General features: G+C 39.7%; 1 protein-coding gene across 7 annotated transcripts in view; it reads right to left on the bottom strand.

Moving 5' to 3' along the window:
- The window catches only part of KALRN (kalirin RhoGEF kinase), a 513,163-nt gene that overhangs the window by 255,431 nt on the left and 240,907 nt on the right, over window positions 1–16,825 (bottom strand). For all 7 annotated transcript variants that reach the window (XM_082056725.1, XM_082056718.1, XM_082056719.1 and 4 more), the window contains 2 exons: window positions 15,686–15,817; window positions 10,217–10,447 (listed from right to left, as the gene is read on the bottom strand). In XM_082056725.1, coding sequence (XP_081912851.1) covers window positions 10,217–10,447; window positions 15,686–15,817 — 363 coding nt within the window. The remainder of the gene's footprint in view (window positions 1–10,216; window positions 10,448–15,685; window positions 15,818–16,825) is intronic.

Here is a 16,825-nt window from a genome sequence, read left to right as displayed (position 1 = left end):
TGCTTTCTCATGTTTTTCTCCTAGCTTGGTGGACCCCAGAATATGGCATCCCATCATCCTGAACTTCCTTCTCTTCAGGTTTCCCGACACTTCATTCGCTTTGAAATCCTGAGGAGGTAAGCAAGCAGAAACAATACCCCAAATACATCTTGATTGTTTCAAGTTACATTTTGCTGGAAGAAGAGGGAAAAAAAAAGAAAGTTTCATTTAGTGGTTCCCCTCCCCCTCAACTTTTCCTCCTTATTTGGGAAGGGAACTGTCTCAAGGTCAGAATGTTTTGGATGTTGCTGATGCCAAAAATAAAAGTAATTTTCTCCATCCTTCAGAGCACATCCCATCCAAAAAAGTTCAAAAGTCGGGAAAGAAACAAGTAAAGAACTATCAAAACAAAGGGAGGAGAAAGGTAAAACACTAATGGACAGGCCTGAAATACGTTTGTTTTGCATGTTTTCACATTTGAAAGGCATTTTTGTTAAAAGGGAACCATAGAGTAACATAAAAGAAAGTTTATGGCTGTAACAGTATACCGGAGTTTGAGCCAACCAGCTCTGTCTAAAAGTGCCTGAAGGGTCACCCCAGCCTAGGCAATAGCTTCCAGAACTGCAATCCAAAGATTACAACTTTAAGAAACAAGCAAGCAGCTTTGTGTGAGAGTTCCCTATGAGGAATATGAAACAAAAGAAGTTGCTTAAAAGTCTCTGCTGAGCTAAAACACTGTGTTTAGTCTTAAATAGTGCACAACCTCTCTTCCAAGGATAGAAATACCAGAACTCATCAGTCAGGTTGGTTAGAAAGAGCAGCTACTGAACTAAGGCACAGCCAAGAGGAGAAGCTAACAGAGTAAAGAGCTGCTGCAAAGCACGGCCGTACGGAGCATGGCTACTAAAAGTTTGTGGTGTGGAGTAAGGTAGAGCTGCTAGACGGAGGAGAGCTAGGAGTAATGACTCGCATGGAGAGCAGCAGCCAGCAGAAACAGGTCATGGTGTCAGATCAGCTCAACCTAAACTGGGCCTTGCTACCCAGCAAGACATAATCATCTCAACTCATGAGTGCAATTAATTACCAGAGGGGAAGACTAACCAACTGGCTGAGCAGCTGCTCTGTGGAGGAAAACACAGTGAAACTGTTATACTTCAGGTACTAGCTATCATTATGCTCTTTGTTGCCTGGCTAGTTTTTTTCCCACTTCAATGAAAATACCTTTTGTCGGCCATCACTCAAAAGCAATATGAAAGAGGACTGATCACTCTGAGTGACAGGCAGGATCATGAAAAAGCTGTGAGGCCATATGAGGAGATAATTGGGAGGAAAGATCACGGGAAACAAATGGAGTAGAAAAGAATGACTATTTCAGATTCCTAAACCAATGCCTAAAATAGCATATTTGTTTTTTAGCATAGCAGAACCTTATTTCATTTTTAGATAGTCCCAATAAATCCTATAAGACCTTTTCATAAGGGGTAAAACTGGAGTAGCACTGACTTTGAGGGTTTAGAGCAGGGATTTGTGAATCAGACATCCTGACATGAAGAGTTCTAGTCATAAAGTTTTCAGTGACCTTTGGCAAGTCACTCAACATCAACCTTTTAGAAAACCCATAAACCTGAGATGAAAGAAACAACAATAAGCAAGAAGCACTACTGTTATTGTTACTTCTTAAAGTTACAGGGGAGAAAGCCTTCTGGCATTCCAGCCTACGTTTATTCAAAGAGGTTATTTTTCTCCATGTCCTTGGTGACAATTACTCATACTAGCAAATGCTTTCAAAACTTATACATATTTCTGGAGAAAATTCTACTTCATTTCTCTTCCTTCACTATTGCAGCCCTACTATTTTTGTAGGCCTAATCAGTAACAGACAATCCTGATTCTTTCTCCTCCTTTGCCATGACAATGAGAGCCAACGATGCCTTTCAGAAACAATAAATTACATGTCATATTTTCAGGGATGCTGGCACAGAAATAGACAATGAGGATATGCTATATAAGGACGATTCTGCTAAAGCATCACAGCAAATTTTAGCAGTTTGCCTGGGACTGACTTCCTTGCAGTTTGCTGCGTAGAAATCCTGGGCTAGAAAGGCACTAATGAGCCTGGTATGATGGTTAGAGGTGCTCTGCACCATGCAGGACTGGGCTCTTGCATCCTTATCCATCTCACCAAACATTAGGTAATAAACGGAAGGTCTGATCTGAGGACCCTACCTTATCATTATTTCCCTGACAGTCAACAGTAAGAAAGGGAAGTATCCAGGGTATAATTTAGATCTTAAGACAGACTGAGTCACTCTCTGAAGATGTCAGTGTCTCTCTGTTGACTATAAAAGGAGACTGTGCATTAGGATCATGACTTGGATGATTCAGTTATACTCCTAAACACAGGCAGGATAAATCTAGACCATGGATAGATGCATCTACCTACAGAGAATTAGCTGTGCCTTTATATCACCTTCTCCATTTTTTCATACTATGACTTAAGTCCTCTTCATCCACTATACGATAGATCCAAAACATCAGTGAGTAGGATGCTGGAGGGATTTCAGAAGGCTCTCAGTAAGAATCTAAACATTTGCAGTTCAGGAAACAGCAAAACAGACCATTTGAAAGGACTAGGTCTTGAACGACAGACTGCTCTAAACAAGAAAAACACTTTTGGGGGCATAAAAGAATTTTTTTTTCCCAGTTCCTCTTCTCACTCCAATAGGTTCAGAGATCAAGCTGTCTGGTTCAGATGTCTTCAGATCCTATTTCCCAAGACAGCTGTGGAGCTCATCAAAGTGTTCTTGCACTGCTCGTACATCAATGCTAAGTAAACTTCAGTTGGTAACTAAAGACGGCCCCTGAAGTTTGAGATCCCTAGTACTACTGCTCTGTGTCTAAATTAAAAAGTGATCATTATTATTTTTTAATCAGTGACTCTTGAAAAGCACAAAGAACAATTGTCTGCTGGGCTTAATAACTGTATAGATGAAGAAAGACACAAAGGTTCTTTGCAGATAATTTCAAGTTATACTTTAAATCAAATTATGAAGAGGATGGAGTATTGTTAATCAACAGCCCTTAAGGAATTTCCAGAATAAATATCATTAAATGAAAATGTAACAATTTAAGCCTATAGTTCTTTGTGAAGAGTTTTGGCACAAAAAAATACAAGATGATACTGATCTGTTTTTAAAAAGTGCTGTCAGAAGTTTAGAACAGAGTTCTCAAATGAGTTTGAAGTATTTAAAGCAATTAACTTAGGTTGATAGCCTGAGACTTCTCTGAGGTGTCCCTATGCCACACCTTGATCACTGGTTACAGGTGCAAATGTGACAGCCTGGACAGAAACACAGACCCTTGCTCTATACCAACAGCCATTGTCTGAACATACTCAAACATCAGTGTACCACGTATTTGCACTCCCCACTTGTGAAGCTATGCTGTGGCCATTCGAAGGACAGATTTTTGTGCCAGAGTCACTGCTGAAGAGGAAAAATGCATGTTATTTCTTTCAGCTGTGTTCTTTTACCAAGAACCCTGTCCTGTTCAGTTTGGACAACCATGAGCATACTGTCTATACATGCTCCATGTCTTTGCAAGCTAAAGGAACTAGAGAAAGATCCATATGAAATCACCAGAAACTGAAAAAATATGTGGGCAATATTCTCCTTCCTAGCACAGCTGCTCGTGTGGCAAAACCAACACAACCTGATCATTGAGCAGTAGAGATTGTATAGCTGTGCAGGGTCCTTTTATTCTCCTGCTCTGTCTGCCAACCCAAGATTTTAGACACACATAGTCAGTAGAAATCCTCTGAAAGTCCTGCATAATCCCACGCCTCTGTGGGTTCAAATTAAGGAATTACAGTCCTTTTTTAACAGTTCAAAATAAGCAACTAATTCACTCAGCAACCCTTGTGTTATTTAAGTGGTCATGCAATCATTAATTTGCAGGATACTAATCAGCACAAATATATTACCACTTTACTTTCAAACCAGTGTCAGTGCTGGTTAGTTGTTAGTTCTTTTCAGAAGGTGAGTGGGGCCACAATTCTCTTCATTGCCCAGACTTGCACTGATAGTGCCTGAAAATGTGCCAGCTCCTTTGGCAGAAACAAAAGGAATGGCATGAAAATCGCTCTAAAGAAGCTGTTGCCGAGATGCTTTTATTGCATGGTCTGTGACCAAGAGTGCATGGTAACAAGCAAACAAAAAATCCTTTTACTATAAAGGTACCATCATTTACTGCCTAAATAATAAAGCAGACAAGTAGTAAGTAAGAGGATGTTATGGAGATAATGTGGGTTTGGAAACACATGCACATCTTATTAAATTAGTGTTTTAGAGCCATGTAGGTAAAACTTGTATGGTCAATACAGAGAAGTTGTATGATCAATAAGAAATGTGAGGTGAGATATTTATATCAGGTAATAAACCACACGTGGATTCCACAGCCTCAACAATTGCTAGAAGGACAGGGTTAGTGAAAACAGAGGTACTTGCCTCTTGGTCACAGATAACAAATGTTGTTTTTTATCCTGTGACATCCCATTGGGAGAACGTTGTCAAGTAGTTTCACCAGTATTGGCTCCTAAGTTTCTTTTTCATTGATTTTTGGGGACACGATAAGCATAATTAGAGCTTCTCAATATTAAGTAATACTGTAATCTTGTAGCTGGTAAGGTCACATATACCTTCTAAGTTCAGAGAAAGTACCTCAGTAATACCTCGAAAATGTAAACATGTAAACATTAACTGCATCTCATTACCTGATAAAGTTATCAAAAGGACTGTGAAAATTCTCTAGCATGCTTTGAATTGTAATCTTTTCATTTCTAGACTGTCAGTGGTAAGTATTTACAGGCTAAATCTGCCTAGATGGTGCACAGATCATGTGATGCATTTTCCCAGGGTGCTGTGGCTGAAGTTATACGGTAGTAATGGCATTATTGTAAACAAAAAAATAGAAGGACGTATATAGTCTGATTTCTTCTGTCTTGGAAACAAATTATGACAAGTTGGAAAACTACAGAATTTTGGAGAACTTTTCATTGGCTTGAAGTGATCAAAACAACTGAGTGTATCTGTGCATGTGTGGGGGTATATACAGAGCTAATCCTCTAAAATCTTGTGTGAGAGCTAAATGAATCATGAACTGCCTCAAATAGCCCAGCATTCTTCTGCAAATGGACTACATAGATCACACATGTTCAGTATTCCCAGGTAGTGTATGGAGACAGATGGATGTTGGCAGGACATTTTTCCATACAAGTGATGTCAGGACCATGCCCTGATCTGTTTTGTCGGCCAGTAAAAGCCAGACACATCAGAAGCTGAAGTGCTTGGTTATGAAGAGAGACAGCCTTTCCTCTGCAATACTTTGCTGTGTCCACCAGAAATGGCAGCTGGTAAATGTAATGATATCAGTATGCCCACATGGTCTTTTTATACATCACCAGAGGCAGATAACCACAAAAGGAAACCAAAGCTACATCCATTAATGTATCTGGGCATGAAGCCAACAAAACACAGATCCAGAAATTTAAAGAAATCCAGGTGAACCTGACACTGGTTTAGGCTGACCTTTTTAATAACCAAGAGGATTTGAGATACCCCTACAGCTGGCATGGCAACAGTGCCAGCTTTCTTCTTTCTTCTGCCAGTAAGAGTCTGTGTTATCTCACTGCTTACCACCAGCCTTCAGCTGACCTGACAGGCCTGTTCCATTTTGCCATGCAGAGCCACCCCAGCTAACTCAAGGCTTTGTACATAGCCAGGAATCTCCACCAGCACACACAGCACCTCTACATCGACCTACTTTCCAGCTTTTCTTTTGAAGGTAACTATCACAACAACCAAAGTGAAGCGAGAAGAAAGTGGCACCAGAAGTGTCTCTGAGAAAATCACATGAAAAAGGCTGCTGGTGTCATGCTAAGTGTTGGTGTCTGTGTATGGAAATGATGGAAAGCCAGCGTTTCTGTGAGAAAGAATGATGCCTGCAGAATAAGCGTAGCAGTTTGACTATTCTGCCACCAAAGTGCTTTAAAATTCCAAGTTCAAGGCTTGCACAGACCATTTCAATAATGCATCTGATGTGTCTCCATTTTCCTTCTACTTTAATAGGTATGCTTCAGGCTTTACAACTTCACTTGAATGAGTTTATGAAGTGAGAGAATTCAGACAAAATTCTTGCCTATATGGAACAAAAGTGATGGGGGAGGCAATGGGATGAAGAACAATGCTATAAACTTACTTTAGCTGTTTCTGTGGCTGCTTGGTAACATCTGCTCATGGTGCAACCCTTATGCTACCATTGCTGTTTCACAGTGTTGCTGGTCATTGGACCAAAGGGAACATATTAAATTGGAGAGATGCAAGCAGAGGCAGACAGAGTAAATCAGGATGTAACAGTGGAAACTGGAGACAACAGGAGAACAATTTCAAATATCAGCAGAGATGGAAATGGGGTTAGTTTGCTGGTAAATAGCCTAATTTGCTAGTAAATAGAAGGGGAAGACCCAGAGCAAGGAGAGGCAAAAAAGAAAAGCTATCAAAAATGGGCTGAAGCATCTGCAGGAATTACAGAATATCAGTATGAATGTCAAAGGGATTTTTTCCTCCCTTGCACGACAGAATCTCAGCACCTCCTCCCACATCTGTGTTCTAAAAGGATCAAACAGCCCAGCTCTTCCCTGTCTGAAATGGACTTCCAAAAAACAACTGAAGCAGTGAAGTATTTTACACACTTGGCAACCCAACATTCCCATAATAAACCTAAACACTTTTGGTGTTAAAAGAGTTCCTTGTCAGTTTCTGCCTGTGTAGGACCTCATAACAGCTCACAAATTGTCTTATCTGCTATCTCTTTTGTATGAATGGCGCTCCATTTCCTGTGAAGGCTGCAAATGCAGTTTTACACCATTTTTTTTCTTTCCTTCTTTAAAATGCTATATATTCATAACTCAATGCCCTTAGTACACCATTATTTAACTTAGTTTGCATCTGCAAATTTATGTGATTTTGTTAATACATAGATGTCATAGCAAATAATCTTGTAAAATGTCTGATGTTGTGAGGTAGCGTTTACCTCTGATGACATTTTATAGCATAACATTTCTTACATTAATATTGTGACTTGGCAATCCACAGTGTTTATTTAAACGTTTTTTCTATAGCACAACTTGTATTTGGTTATGACATGACTGCAAGGACGCCTGACTTTCTTTCCCAGAATAAAAGTTACTTTTATTTCTTCTATCCTTCATTTTCAATGTTTTCAGGTTTTGTGCAGTTCAAACTGAAACGTAGCTAGTGTCCGAAGAATTTCCTTAGGAGTGGGGAACTATCTGAGAACACAGCCCTGACCTACCAGTAATGCATATAACATGTACTCTGGCCCTGCTAATGGTGCAAAGTACATTCAGGAATTATATGAACAAGTCTGTTTAACACAGCTTAACCTTTAAATCAGTCCAAAAGGCACCCACCTGGCCTACATAAAGCTCTCAAGCAGCTAACTAGTTTTACAAGACCTCTATATGAACACTTGATAGTGCACACCTAAACACTTGATCCCTCTTGGCAAGACTGACTAGAGTAGTTAGTTAGGTGAGGAATAATTGATCTCTCAAGATTCATAAGAGATGTGTCTTTACTAAAAGCTATTAATGCCATTAATGACAGACTTGAGAGGATGCAAATTAATCCTGGAGTCTGTATTAAGAGCATGCAACACAACAAAACCTGTCAAAATCTATTCACATCTGCTTTTAAGACAAGATTGATGCAGAACAGCTCACATGAAGAGAAAGTTACAGATGAACAAGTGAGAGAGTGTAAATTCTGACATGGAGATCATTCTTCCCAGAATTTTTACTGCACTGGTCAACAGTTGGAGAGGGTGGGCATGGGACATCCTTACAGGGAAAGCTGCATCTGGAAGAACACATTCAATTTTGGGCTGGGTCAAAAGGAGAATAGGAGCATCTTCCTTAGAGGAACTACACTGTATCATTCCTTGCCTAGAAGACAGTGAAGTCTGATAACTTGGGGCTCTCCTGTTAGTTTTTTTTCTCCCAAATCTTCTCTTTTTAGGCTTGAACCAGGAAGAATTTGGTTAAAGTTTATTACCTTTTGCCAAGGCAACAAATTATTGTAGGCAAATGTTACTTTTGGTTAGTAACAACATACAGGCAGACATCTTCACCTGCCAACTGATAGGTGTAATAGGAACTGCACAACAGATATATAGGAGATGATTATTTTCAAAAAAACACCATCAACATAGTCAGATATCTTCCTCCTCCTCATGGAATCTGCACTTCATATTTCTGTTTAGCTGATAATTTCATTTATGAATTACAAAGCATTTATGTTGAATAGTACAGATGTTTAGTGAACAGAATGATTCATCTCTTCCTCTCCACTTTCTGCAGGACAAAGATATTCCCCCGGTAAGTGTGTGCTAGAACAGAAACATGTCTGTCATTAAGTTGTCGCTTCCTAGATAATAACTACCCTTTAAGAAAAAAATTTGGAAAGATTGCTGCCAACAGAACTCACATAGAGTGATGCTCTCTAAAGGGATTGTACTCCAGTTACTTTTACTGTTTATTCTCCTCACCAAAAGTCACAGTACGTACAAAAGATGTTCCTTTTGAAAAGCAATGACACAGCCTCATTGCTTTGCATATGTGGGAAGGACAAGTCTGAATGGGTTTCATGAATCAACCTGATAAATACTTCTACTGATTTCAGAAGATGTAAGAGGGAAAGTTTTGGGCTGGAAGGATTGAACAAAAGTGTAAATCACCCTAGGGGATGAAGAATACTCAAGATAATATGGATTCTAATTGACATTATATACCACAAGTGGAAAAAGCATAATAACATCAGAATTTACAACCCTTAATTTTGAGATTGTAATCCCAAAATTGTATTAAGACAATATGCCAAAATTCGTATAGTTTGCAGAGAGTATTCTAGCTGAATTCCAAGTACATGTTCTATTTAATATACAGCTTGTGAATTTCATTAGCATGCAGTATGTTTGCTGACATGCAACAAAAAAGAAGTTGCTTAAACTTAACATCTGTTACATTCAATCCCAGTTTTAGTTAAATATATGGCATGAATATCTGTGTGGTTTTATAGGAAAAAAATGAGCAGGTAGAAATTCTGACAAAATTTTCCCAACTGCCAAATAAATGGTCATGCGTATCTGCAAAGGATATCTACAGCTGCTGTCTGTGCTGCTGCACTTCAACTATGGCACTACCAGGACCAGAAATTTGCATGTTGAAGAAAAGTTCCCCATCTCCTGTCCTGGGCGGTTCACATCTATTTTGTATGTGAGAGCTTTGTCACTCTGTCTCCACCTCATTTTTCCCTTGGAGGAGGGCAATGACATAAAGAACCCCAGGGACATTAAAATGCTCCATAAACATGATTAGAGCTTTCAGCCTCTTCATTTAAAGCAAGTACCATATTGCTACCAACATCTGCTTCAGGCTGTAATGGGGGTCCTTAAACAAGCCAAAACACCCTCGACGAGCAAAGTCCTGTAACATCTGTTGATTGTGCATATTTGGCAGCTACAAACATGGCATTTTATACTTACTGTCAGTTATGCTGTTGTACTGGTATTCAAATGGATTCCTTTGGGAGATAAAAGTTATTCAACTGAAGCCTGAGTTTTCAGAAGGTACCATATAAACTGTAGAGAACTGAAGTGGGGTCTGCACATGGGGGTATGCAAGTTATTTAAGGCAGCAAACTTATAGCACAGATGTGTGGACTCCATAAGTGGTAATAATGCAAAGATCATCTAATCACCACTAAAAGGTCTCTATCTCTATTGTTTCCACATTGGAAGGTGAAATATGCCACAGTTCAATTGCTTTTTACATTTGAAATTCTTTTTCTGTTAAACATCATTTTTTCAAGAACAGTACAGTACCTACAGCTAATTGCTCATGTGTGAAAAATTAACCATGGAAAATAGTATCACATTGTTGTGGGGAATGGACTGCTCAATAACCAGTGTACTGACTGATAATTTCCAACATGAAACTGAAAACTACTGAAAGGCACATTAGGATTTTAGCATATTTCTAGCATAGATAGAGCTGCATGTGAAATCTTGATTATGGCAGTATCCTCAAGATGAGCCACCAAACAATCTTTATGGTTGCAAAGAGAGGACCATTCTTTAACTCCCTCAGTAATGACATTACCTGTTGAACATCCTGCTGGAAAACGCAGAGCTGCAGCCTTTGATGGAGCCGGACCTTTCTGTGTTGCCAGATGCTCTCTAGGCGCCGCTGGTGATGCAGGACTTCATGTACCACATCCAATACCTGGTGAACAGCCTTGGAGTAGTTTGCAGTAGCAGTGAGGGATTCAGAGTTTCCAGGGCTCAAGGGACGCTGTAGAACATCCAGCAAGGCTTTTCCATCCTGGCTCACCTGAGTGAAGAAAGAAGTCTACTTCACCGCACTGATACTTTAAACACCCAATAGCTTTTTTTTTTTTTTGCCTGTGTGTTCTCATTTTTAAGTTAAAAAGGAAGAAAGACCTAATAACATCTCTTTTTGACTTGTACTTACACATTCAGCACTTTCCTTCTCTTCCTAGCGGGCCTGCTGTGTCCCTCAGCAGGAGCACAGATACGGCACTGCTGGGGCTGCACACACACACAGATCCCCAGATTATATTACGTTCTGACATTTGGGCACTGAAAATTCATGACATATACTAGTTGATGACAGGTGGCATTTGCAATTGTGGGCCTATTTTTCTGAGGAGGTGGCATTTTAAGAAAACCACAGATGGCAGAGTCATTCATATTCTGTATGATAAGGGAGAGTCCTTTCTTCGTAGGACTACTAAGTACGTATATACATCGAGAAGTATGACATTCCAATTCTGTATTTCATTCAGGGGTAGTGAAAAACAAATTTGTATAAGACAGTGATTCTTTTCTTCCCCAGGAACAGCTCAGAAGGACCCATAGTCTTGATTTTCAATGGGCTACAAAGTTTGCTGGCAAATGCAAAATCCTCTGCACACATGTAACTTTTTTTTAGCATATTAAAAGACATTTGTGGATGCAAAGGCATTTGGGCATTAAAAAAATAGAATGTCATATTTTTTAATACCAGATTTTTTCCTGGAACATTCCTAGAGCATTTCCATATTGCAGGGGCAAAATGAAAAATGGAACCATAAAAACCAAACTGCTATTAACAAGAGTGTTCATGCACTGGTCCTCTAAATATGCCTTTGGGAAACACTTTTCAGTTGCAGATTGCAAAGTTAAAACGTCCTGTTTAAAAGAAATTGTAAATGAGGACACTACTGGAACCCTCCCTTTCTGTTTCCAGCCCACTCTTCTCTTTCCCCTCTGAAACAAACAGCAGTGAAAATGACAAGAATTTTTTAAAAACTTTTTTATATCTCTGCAATCACAATCACCAACCTTGCCAGAGAATGGTTTAATGAATATTTTTCATCCAGTTTAAATTTTTAACATTATCAGTCAAAGCTAAAACACATCTCAAGGATTTCCAAGTCTCATTTATTTCTGTATAATAAGTTGCTTGTCCAAATGTAGCAAATATCATTTAAGACACAAACGTGTGTCTTTTGGCAAGCCATAACATGTCCAAGTCTGTCATAGCAGTGTAGATCTGGTGCATTTTCAGAGATTTATACTGACAAAAGTGGGAGTCAAATCTCACCATATTTATGAGTATTAGGTGGGCTTACACAGATTCTTGGAGATTTTTTAAATATTCAGGGCAATTTGGAATTAGATCAGGAAATAACTGGAGACTCCATAGGGAGTGGCTTTTTATACTCAAATTCAGTTGCTGCTGAAAACCAGCTGGAACAATTTGCACATGCTGGAGCCTGCTGGGGTCACTGAGAAAATGACTGTACTTGCCAACAGCAGCAGATAGTGGCCACAGGAGGGAGGATTTTAGGAGGAAACACTGGGGCACAGGTGTTACCTTGGCAACATTATGGAGGTGGCAATAGCTGCTAGGCAGGAAGAAACGGCTTCTAGACAGGGAAGGAAACAAGGCATACCATGTCCTATTTTATCTGTGGGAAGATAATCAGCAACAATTTGATTGCTGGAAATGGGAAAGCAAGGCTATGCACACACTTGGGCACAGCTAATTAGACCAGAAGTTCACTTTTTGCACTGGCTAAAATTCACTGTGTGGATTCCTTATGTTCTGTTCCTGGCCTTTGGTCTTCCGGTTGGTCTGAATCTGTCCCTGGGTGGTGTTACAATGCTTTTAGTATAGTCCCTGCTGATTTACACTGATAGAAATCACATCAGAATCAGGACTAACAGTAAAGGTTCAAAAGTTTACCAGTAAGAGATATGTGACTGCACAGACAATATAACAGACACGCTTTACTCAGGACAACTTTCCTGGAAACCTTATGCCATAATACAGATCTATTCATAACTACACCATCTCCCAAGTACAGGCCCTACATGTTGGTTTTTGCCTACCAGAGGTATAAATCTGCAATTCTTTCATTTTGAGGGGTCAGATCCTTGGGTGAAATATTCTGTAACCTAATTACAACTGATCAAAACACCAGACTAAATTCAGCCATCTTACAAAAACGTGCTCTTCCAGAGCTGACTAGTGGGAGAACACAGCTAACAAGACCTTTTCAATAAAGGGTCTCAGTGGCAGGAGCAATGCAGAACAAAAAGAATGTTTCAAAGACAACAGGTTACATATCCCTGCTTCATCCAAGCATGAGGCAGGACAATGTTCTCCCAGATTTGTGGTGTGAGGAAAAGAGCAAATACATTTCTGTGCTCTTTCTTACCCCTTTTTCTTGTACAAGATTTAGGCTTTTATCTATTGCATGATAATTTTTTCCTGTTGTATGGTGATATTCCTGCATTTTGGCTTCATGGTAGGAGAAGAACTAGGATGGGTAGTATGGAAATACTTCTGTAAGAAATTACATCACCTTAGGTGAACCAGAAAAAAAGTCTATGTTGTGCTGCTGGAATAATCTCCACAGATGCTGTATACATAGCTAGGGAATAAGTCAAAATCTGTAGATATCCTATATAGTAGGTCAAAAAGATCTCCAAAGACTTGCAAGTGACTAGACTAATGGTGCCATCTGTGAAACGGCTACAGCTTTCACTAGGAAAAAAATATTGGTCTTTAGAGCAAATATGTCATGCCTCTAGGAAGAGAGAGTAAACTATCATTAATCAAGTCACAGTGAGCAAGATGCTCTTACCATCAAGCAGGCTTGAGCCTGACTGGAGAAGACCTTTCTTTCTCTCCCTCCTTATCTTTCCTGAATCAACACTGTCCTCAGTAGAGTGGTCCCAAGATTCTCTCCTGCTGTTCATCCACTAGAAACACCCATGAGTGCCACCTCTACTATTGCTGAGCTCCACTCAAGTGCAAGATAGAAAAGAAAGCAATTAATTATGGCTAGAAAAATGGTAAGATGGAAAAAAAGCACCTTCCTAAGATTCTTTGGATGTGTCTTCTTAGGTTCCTGCAGTGAACCTGAACTGCTTTTTTTATGCTCTGTAGTAGAACAGAATAGGTGCATATATCCTAATAAGTGTTAATTAATATCCTATCAAATATCAATATTAAATGGTTATTCCTAGGAACATTCTATTCCAAATCTATGATAATTATCAAAATGAAAACTGAGATTTTCAATGACTCTGCAGGAAAATAAAGAAAAAGCTACAAACTTCATCCCACCGTAGAGAGCTCTGAGGAAAGAGACATTATTTTCTATGGGCAAGGGGCATTATCTAGTTCGGAGAAACAGGCATGTAGATAGGAGGCAGGACTCCTAAGTCTAAATGCAGGGTTTTCAGCTCACTATGTAGCTGTATGAAAAAGGATGAACATTTCCAAAATAACAGACTGTAAACTTTCTGGCAATTCTATGTACTGTTTAAAATGGTACTTATTCATAAAATAATATAGAAATGTTTTAAACGTCTGAGTCTGCAACAAGTTATAGCTTTCTGAGGAAGCAATATGCATGTTAAAGGTTGCTTTTGGTAATGAGTATTAAATGAATTTTCATTTCACAATAACTAAGATTGGGGCTAATAAACAAAATGCCAGTTTCAAACATTATTATTTTTAATTTAATCAAAGTTTTACTTAATTTTTAGAAATAGTTTTTAATGCAATCAAAAACCCCTTAATTTTACCTGACTAGGTACATGTTGCAGCTAGACGTGAACAGGACAGTTCTGTGTTTGCTCACGTAAACTGATGTTCCTGAGAAGCACAAGTATTGAATAAGGAATCGCCCTTCATGATAGCAATCAAGACTTGCTCATTCTAATTGACTAGCTCCCAAAGTCTTACAGGTCATAAATAAGAGATTTCTGTCTAACATTCCTTGCACTCATCATCAAGGTATGTGCACAACTTGACTGGGTAAGTGTGAGTGCCTACCACCAAGCCTAGATTAGCAAATCCTTTACCCTTGTATTTTATACTATTTATACTTCCATGATGACCAGAGAAAGGCCTGAGTATGAAGGAGAGTTTTTATGTTCTGGAGTATTCATGTAGTAACTTACTAAGTACAGCAAGCACTACCACAGTCCTGTCCCTTGATAGGGAGAAAGACAGTCAAGCACAGTACAGGGAAATGAAAAATACAACTAAACTCAAGCATTCAGGTGATCTGTAGGTTATTTTCCGACAAGCTTGAGTCCTGGAGACAGGAATAACAGAATAGAACTGATAATGTACATGCTCAATAAGATCAGTTCAATGGATAATGTAATGTTCAATAAACTAAGGCAGTCTAGTCTGTACCAGTTGCCCTCTCCCAGGGTAATTTGCAGGTTGGCCTCTGCCTGGGTAAACATCTAGACTAGTCTCACTCCTAAAGGAGTCCTCCCAGGTGCCAGGGAGGTCCTACAGCCCTTTTGCAAGGTGAAGTGGACAGAACACAGACCCTGGGCTGCACAGTAAGATGCACTGAATGTCAGCTGATTGTAGTATCGTTGTCAGCTGTAGTTTTTATTTCATGCTGCATGAATGGGGGAAAAACAAGTGAAGAATTTTATGGGTTTTCTTTTGACAAAATGACAGAGTGTATGTTTTAATATTTGCATCGTTGAACCCCCTTTTAAAGGAAAAGAACACATACCCTATTTAGGTCTGAGATATTTGACACAACTGTATACAAATACATCTAAAGCACAGTCTCAGTGTTCACTGTAATGAGGACCTGACAGCTCTGTGACTCGGTACATTGAAGGAAAAAGCCTTTGGCATCCTCTGTTCCCATTAGCACACCTGTGGTAGAGCCAGGACTCATTTGCAGAAGGAAAGCAACAGGAGTAAAGCTACTGGTGCCTTAAAGGGGTTCCTTGTTCAGCAAAGGCAGTGAAGTGGCTCTTTTTTGGGGTGCCAACACTAGTTCTAGACTTTGTTTTTGTATGGGGTTTGTCCCCCACATTGTTCTTTTGTGCCCTTACAAGCAGATTGCTGGGAGTCACATCCTACAGCCTGGGATCAGATCTGACTCCTTCTTCGAAAACGTTGCAGAAATGGAAAGCAGACCCTAACTGTTTTAGAAAAACTAAGCTCCAAAATGCAGTCACATGTCTGTTATCACTTAACAGATACTCACATGATTTTCTGGGAAGAACATACCTCTGTGTAGGCTTGTGTTACTTGTTCGTACAGGGTCTGATGATGATGGATGGCCAGTTCCAGGTCTTGCATTTCTGAGGGGAGGCCTCCTTCACTGCACATTTTGCACCAGGCGTCCACACCTGAGAGGAACTGAAACAATTCCAGGAACAATGAGCAATAGTGACACAGAATAACATATCAACATTAGAAAATTTTGTTTGTAGAGTGCCACAGAAAACTGCAGCAAGGACTGAGGAAAATGTAATAGTTACAAAGGAGTCCTTTTGGGCACCTTGGGACAGCACATTCCTGTCACCTCCTCAGTACTTGAAGAGCACCTAGATCCAAAGGAATGTTTTCTGTTTCTTCTGGGTTAAAAACAAATGCTCCTTTAAACTGACTCAGATATCCAGGCTCTAAAGGTGTTTACAAACCACGCGGGAAGGCTACAACATTGCATTGCAAAAAAGGGAGTCTGCAACCTGTTTAGAAAAAAAATCAGTTTGAAGCACAAAAGGACAGAGTTACAAATCCAGCTGTATTTCGCACTGTCTCAGCTCTCAGTCTTCCCTCAGTTGATTACCAGTCCTTAACACTACTAATTTGAGTAATAGAAAACTCCCATTAAAGTCATTCATTTCGGTGAAAGGTAGACAGTCTGTATTCAAGCAGTCTCCAACCCAGGGCCAGCTCAGTGGGATCACTAACAGGATATCAAGGCTTCAAACCCCTGGGTCACACATTTGATTCTGGCCCAGGTCAGCAGTGATCAGATGCCATTACAGTCTGACAGCTGCCTAGCAGCCAGTGCAAAATGAGCTGCTGGTCTCAGTCCAGTTCCTGGTGGGCAGGCATCCATGAAAAGGGAGAAAAAAATCATTGCTATTGCAATTGATATGGTTTAGCACCTTGGTTGGAAGCCTTAAACAGACAGTCAGAAACTGAATGGCTTTGGGCAGCAGAGAGATGGAAAAAAAGAAATAATCCACTCTTAAAGGCCTCCAGAGCAGTGCTGATGTACTTTGACAGAACAAATTGGGGAAGCTCCCCTGGGTGCCGCCTGTTCTTTAAAAGAAAAGAGGAATTGAGTCTCTAAGGTTCCCATCCTGTTTTTCTTTTAAGCAGGGCTTACTTCAATTACAAGCTCACATGTTCATA

The sequence above is a fragment of the Streptopelia decaocto genome, assembly GCF_964273445.1.
Source record: "Streptopelia decaocto genome assembly, chromosome: 6".
Classification (NCBI taxonomy): Eukaryota; Metazoa; Chordata; class Aves; order Columbiformes; family Columbidae; genus Streptopelia; species Streptopelia decaocto.
Note: the sequence above shows the minus strand (reverse complement) of the source record. Positions and strands in the feature narration are given on the sequence as shown.